General features: G+C 55.5%; 3 protein-coding genes across 3 annotated transcripts; all 3 read right to left on the bottom strand.

The window, feature by feature from the left end:
• Window positions 1-183: 183 nt before the first annotated feature.
• Window positions 184-2,355, bottom strand: GNI_074100 (2'-phosphotransferase; the record flags this gene model as incomplete). Its single annotated transcript, XM_011132124.1, has 1 exon — window positions 184-2,355. The coding sequence occupies one exon, from the start codon at window positions 2,353-2,355 to the stop codon at window positions 184-186; it is 2,172 nt and encodes a 723-aa protein (XP_011130426.1).
• A 92-nt stretch (window positions 2,356-2,447) lies between these two features.
• GNI_074090 (putative transmembrane protein) lies at window positions 2,448-4,010 on the bottom strand (the record flags this gene model as incomplete). Its single annotated transcript, XM_011132123.1, has 1 exon — window positions 2,448-4,010. One exon carries the CDS (start codon window positions 4,008-4,010, stop codon window positions 2,448-2,450), a length of 1,563 nt encoding a protein of 520 aa, XP_011130425.1.
• Window positions 4,011-4,611: 601 nt separating this feature from the next.
• On the bottom strand, window positions 4,612-5,232 carry GNI_074080 (putative tyrosine 3-monooxygenase; the record flags this gene model as incomplete). The annotated part of the gene is made up of 1 exon (XM_011132122.1): window positions 4,612-5,232. The coding sequence occupies one exon, from the start codon at window positions 5,230-5,232 to the stop codon at window positions 4,612-4,614; it is 621 nt and encodes a 206-aa protein (XP_011130424.1).
• Between the last annotated feature and the right edge of the window lie 141 nt (window positions 5,233-5,373).

The raw sequence follows: 5,373 nt of genomic DNA, 5'->3' as shown, positions 1-5,373 counted from the left end.
GAATCTGCCAGCCAGATAAGAATCTGCCAGCCAGATATGAATCTGCCTGCCAGATAAGAATCTGCCAGATAGTGGTAGGTACCGGGCGATAGATCTACTGGTAGGTCACACCTGTCTAGGGTTCTGCACATTTAGCCAGTCGCATTGTGTATAGTCTAGTTGGCATTTTGATAATTATAAAAATTACTGTTTACTATCTACGACAGGCTTCTTGGATTTGATGTCTATGACTCTCAGTATGTGGTGAGGAGGGATGATGCCTTGAGAGTTACCTGGTGAAATCAGGATATGGTTTTTAGTGAGATAGAACGGGATGTTACTATCAATACATTTTAAGAGGTTGATGTAGATACCGACCTCACTATTTTGTCTAATATGAACAGACTCGGTAAAGTCGTTAGTGGTGTTTAGTAGCCGTTGTTGCATCAATTCATCAGGCAATCCCTTAGCAAAATGAATGTGGGATCTTCGCATTCGACTAAGTCCATATTGCCTGATGAGCTTCCAATTAGAATACGTTGTACCGTGGACACAAGTTGGTACCAGATGACGCCTGTCCCCTAACAGACTGTCTTGTAGCAAGTTGTCGTCGGGTTGGTGATGGGGGGCGGGTGAGCACTCGGGGCAACCATTGCATTGAGTGCAGAGAGGAATAAGTCGGTCTATATTGGCTCGGGTAATCTTTTCGCACAGCAGCTCTACATCCACCTCTTTCACACTGTGACCTTGGAAAGCTCGAACCCAAATGCTTGACAAGTCCTTGGCGTAGTCCAAACGGGAGTCCCAGACAGACACCTCTCTCAATGTAAAATCTCCGACTGACAACTGCGAGGCCTTCGCACCTTCGTTAGACTCATCCGCAGACGAAGAATCGTTTCCGTCATCGCAATCAAACCGGCCCTCCAAATGCTTGATAGAGTTTATTCGTCGGTAGGCCGGACTACGAGACTTGTCCTCCGCTTCTCCATTACAACGCTTTAGACGACGGATGAACTCAAAACATCTCTTATAGTCCGGCTCAGCACACCACTCTGGGGTGACCAGTCGAGAGCAAATATGATCGGGCCGAACGTAAGAGCGATCAAGAGAGTGATCATGAGAGCGATCATGAGAGCGATCATGAGGGCGATCGGGTACGATGACACGGTTGAACTCAGCATTGCCATTGTCGACTTCTTGATATAGCACGGTCTCCTCTTCGGCGTCGTCATCTCCGCCGTTCTGAGTCACGACCGGAGGCAAAGAGGATATCACTCCAGACGCGGACCCTCTCCGTTTGCTTTGAAACGGTCTTTGATGGCGGTTATTTTCGTCTGCGCTGAAGTGATTTCCCCCCAACTCTTGGCCGCCGGACTGTTGCAGGCCGTCGCGCTCCAGTCCACGAGGGCTGTTCCCGGCGCCGTAGACAGCTGCCATTGCGACCTTCCCGTCTTGGACTTTCCGGTCTTGGACTTTCCCGTCTTGGACTTTCCGGTCTTGGACTTTCCCGTCTTGGACTTTCCCGTCTTGGACTTTCCCGTCTTGCACTAGCTCCAACATTCGGTCTGGAAGGAGGAGGCATTCGTCACCACTCTGAGTGGTTGTGAGGGCGCGTCTATAGAGAGCGCCTCTGGAAAGAGCACCTTTCCAGCAGGTGGCGGGTCTTCGAAGACCAGCCGCGCTGTGGTCTGCGCAGTCCCCGGGAGTGTGCCTGCGGAGCCCTGCTGGAAATGGTTGCGGCGAACACACAGGGCTGACCGGAATTCCCGCTTCCGGAACGTCAGCCGTTAGCTCGTCAGCCGCTGGCTCGTCAGCCGCTGGCTCGTCAGCCGCTGGCTCGTCAGCCGCTGGCTCGTCAGCCGCTAACTCGTCAGCCGCTAACTCGTCAGCTATTTGTGATGGGTCGGCGACGGCGGCGGGGGTGTAGAGTGTGCGCAGCGGCGTAGACCCCTCCACGGTGTCCAGAACAGGCGTGTTCGACGCCTCCTGGATAGGCATGTCTAGCACACACGTATCAAGGACACATTTGTCCTGACAGGCGGGTGGGGGATCGCCAGCCTCAGACTCAGTCAGTTCATCTACGTCGGAGGCGTTGCTCACGACACTCAGTTCAGCGGCTTGTTTTCGGTACGTGCGAGTGCGCAAGTGCTGCAACTGAATGGCAGTACCAAAGCGCTGTTTATAATTTGTTCGGATAATGAATAGCAATTGCGACCACTTTATGCCCTTCAGCTCCGGCTGCGCCAACAAGTGGAGAGCACAGACATAGCCATCCCGCCGAATTGGCAAGTCCCGACTACTCGGCGCATGGCGCAAGAGAAAACACAATCGTTTGCACACGGTATATTCATTCCTGATCCACTCTGCGCGCCGCATACTAAAAATAAACCCCAACCTTCAGAGACTAGGATCAACCTTCCCTCCTTGGAGAGAGGAGAGTGGGGTGTGGTGATGGCAGGAAGTGGAGGTTAGGACCAGAAGTAGGGGCCATCGTCACGTCTGGCTTGCCTGGCACGTTTTTTCCTGGCCTTCGAGATGGGGGCCATGTCGGAGTCGGACGAGGCGCTGCGGGAACTCCAGCCGGCAGCGCACTTGATGACGCAGTCGGCGCGATGGCGGCTGGCTGACCGTGTGAGAGAGGGTTTGTCTTCCCCGAGCATGACGATGGAGCTTTCGAGTTTAAAGCTGACGAGCGCCAGAGCGACAAAGCCGATGGCGAGCGCGAGGAAACCCTGTAGCACGGTCGGACTGGCGCTGGCCGTTAGTTCGATCGCGCGACTTACGGCCAGCACGAAGCCCAACAACGTGCCTCGGAACCCGACGGTTGCGCGTTCGAGGATCGTACAGAGCGCGATGTGCTGCAACGCCGCAGTTAAGACTCGCAGCGTCACGACCGACGTGATGAAGACCCAAAACATGTTCGCTGGCACTGCCTCTCCGTCGGACCCGAAGTCGGCACCCAACCGGGCACTGGTCCCGCCGTGAGTCGTCCCAGTGGGACCGGTAACGGTGGGTCCATTCGAGGTCCACTCGAGGTCTAGGGCGTGGTGGGTAGCGAGAGTGAAGGCGGGTTGGTAATGCGAGAAACCGTGTGTGTCGAGAGTGGTGACGTGTGCGGTTAGACAGAAGAGGACGGCAAGACAGGAGAGTCCAGCGAGTGCAACGAAGTCTCTGCGGCGTGTGCGGACGCGGTATGCGAGAAGGAGTGCGGGGAGTGTGAGCATTTCAAGGACCAGGAGTGCGAGTACCCGAGAGGGTTCCCCGTGACGGAAAAGTAGCGCGTTCCGTACCCAGCCTTTGACGAGTGCTTCGAGGACGTAGGTGGCCACGAAGACGGCGACCAGAGCGGTAACGAGACTGCGTGCGGCCGCTCGTGTGGCGATGTTGGCTGCGACGACCCAGAGGACTTGTAACGCACGTGCGGGGGTCGCGACCAATCCGCGTCGCAGCGTCGGCTGGTTCGAAGGCAGTGTCAATCGGCAGTACACCCGCCGGTATGCGTCTGTGACGGCTACCAGCTGCGTTCGTGGCATTAAACTCTTCGCACTCTCCCATGCCAAAAAGTGCCGATCTTGGAACACCAAAAACGCCGGCGAGTCCCACAAGACCCGAAACCGATACTGGGCTAACGCGAATAACAACAGTACCAACGACACGCAACAGTGACACCACATGAATGGGAACCCACCTAGCACCAGCGGGTCGCTCGAGGTACCGGTCGCCAATGGGTCGTGAATGAGATCGGGAGTGAGATCGGAAGCGAGATCGGGAGGAGTGAGGTACCAATAGCCAATGGCCTCCGGAATGAGTGCAGTGATGGCGATCAAAGTGCCAAGGACACGAGCCAGAGTGAGGACGCGGATGTAGTTGAGGAAGCTGACACATTCAACTAGATGCAACAGCGACCCGATCTCCCAGAGACAGCGCGTGTACTCGAAGACCATGAGGGCCACGAAGCACGCCAGGCTGTCCGGTACGAGGGTGAGTACGAGAAAAGACAGTGCTGCGATGAACAAGGCTGAGTACACCATTGGCCGGCGGCCCCGGAGGTCGAGGATCGGACTCAAGACCAGCGACCCGATAACGCGTATCCCGCTCGTGACCAAAGGGGCCAGAATGAGGAAGAACCGAACCGAAGACAGCAACACCTGGTCGCCAACTTCCGGACTTTGGTCGCCAACTTCCGGACTTTGGTTGTCCCTATTTTCGGTCGAGAAAGGCCCGTCAGAGGAGCCCAGTCGCGTGAGCAAGACCATCCACTTGACCGCGCTCTCGACAGACAAGGCCCCATAGCACAGCGGCAGCAGAGCACCCAGCGCCAGCGTACAGGCCGTGGAGAGCATCAACGGGTGATTCCAGCCCAGTGTGGTTTGCTTGAGCACGCTGTTCAGCACCATCGGCGGTTCTGGGTCCGGAACCGTCACGGGCACACACGTCGAGGAGCCCCGACAACAAGAGGACTGAAACAGACGAAAGCTGGAACAACGAGAACACTCTTATACCTCTGGTGAGTCACGATAGCTGGTCCCTCCGCTCTTGGTCATGTGTTGAGCAAGGATGTCCCAAATAGAAAAACGACATTAAACCACTAGCACTACACCCACATTAGACCACCGACATTAGACTCCCAGATTATGCCCAGACGGTTCGGTTGTGGTTGAGGGCGGCCATGGCGATTGGTTCGTCATATTCGCGTGGGATTTGCGGGTAGTTGTTGAGGGCTTGATGAGCAAGTTGCTGAGCTTTGGCTTTGTCTTTTTCTACCTCTGCGTAGAAGCAGCCGAGGTTACAGTAGATGCTGGAGCGGAGTCCGAGGGGCGCTTCGTTGGATTTGTCCAAGGCCGCCTCGTAGGCCTCAACGCAATCGCTTGCCTTGCTCCGATCGAGCTCGGCCCAGTAACGGTAAACGTCACCGCGAATCTTGTCGACCCAACAGGCGACTTCGTTCCGGTCAGAGCCGGTTCCGTCGGCGCGGTCAACGCAGCGCAATACACGTTCGGCGGCGATCAAAAAGTCCTCGCGAGTTTTCTCCATGAACTCTTCCACCACCTCGACCGCGATGTCCTTGTGCTCGTGTCTAGACTTCTGCTTATTCACCTTCACCTTACGCTGCAAACGGTACGCCGTGCGCAGCCTACCCAACACGTTTCTTACCGCGTCGCTAAACAACGCCCTTTCCTGCCGATTCCACTGCTGGAACTCGCTGCACCCTAACTCCAATAAGCGATTCCAACTATGCATCTGACAAAGCATGATTGCCTCCGATAGGTCTACAGGAAACGTGAACAGGGAAGAACACACACATCTCATGGAGTAGTGAACACATCTCATGGAGTAGTGAACACATCTCATGGAGTAGTGAACACATCTCATGGAGTAGTGAACACATCTCAT

The sequence above is a fragment of the Gregarina niphandrodes genome, assembly GCF_000223845.1.
Source record: "Gregarina niphandrodes unplaced genomic scaffold scaffold00013, whole genome shotgun sequence".
NCBI lineage: Eukaryota > Apicomplexa > Conoidasida > Eugregarinorida > Gregarinidae > Gregarina > Gregarina niphandrodes.
The sequence above is the reverse complement of the archived record's forward strand: the minus strand, read 5'-3'. Positions and strand labels throughout refer to the sequence as shown.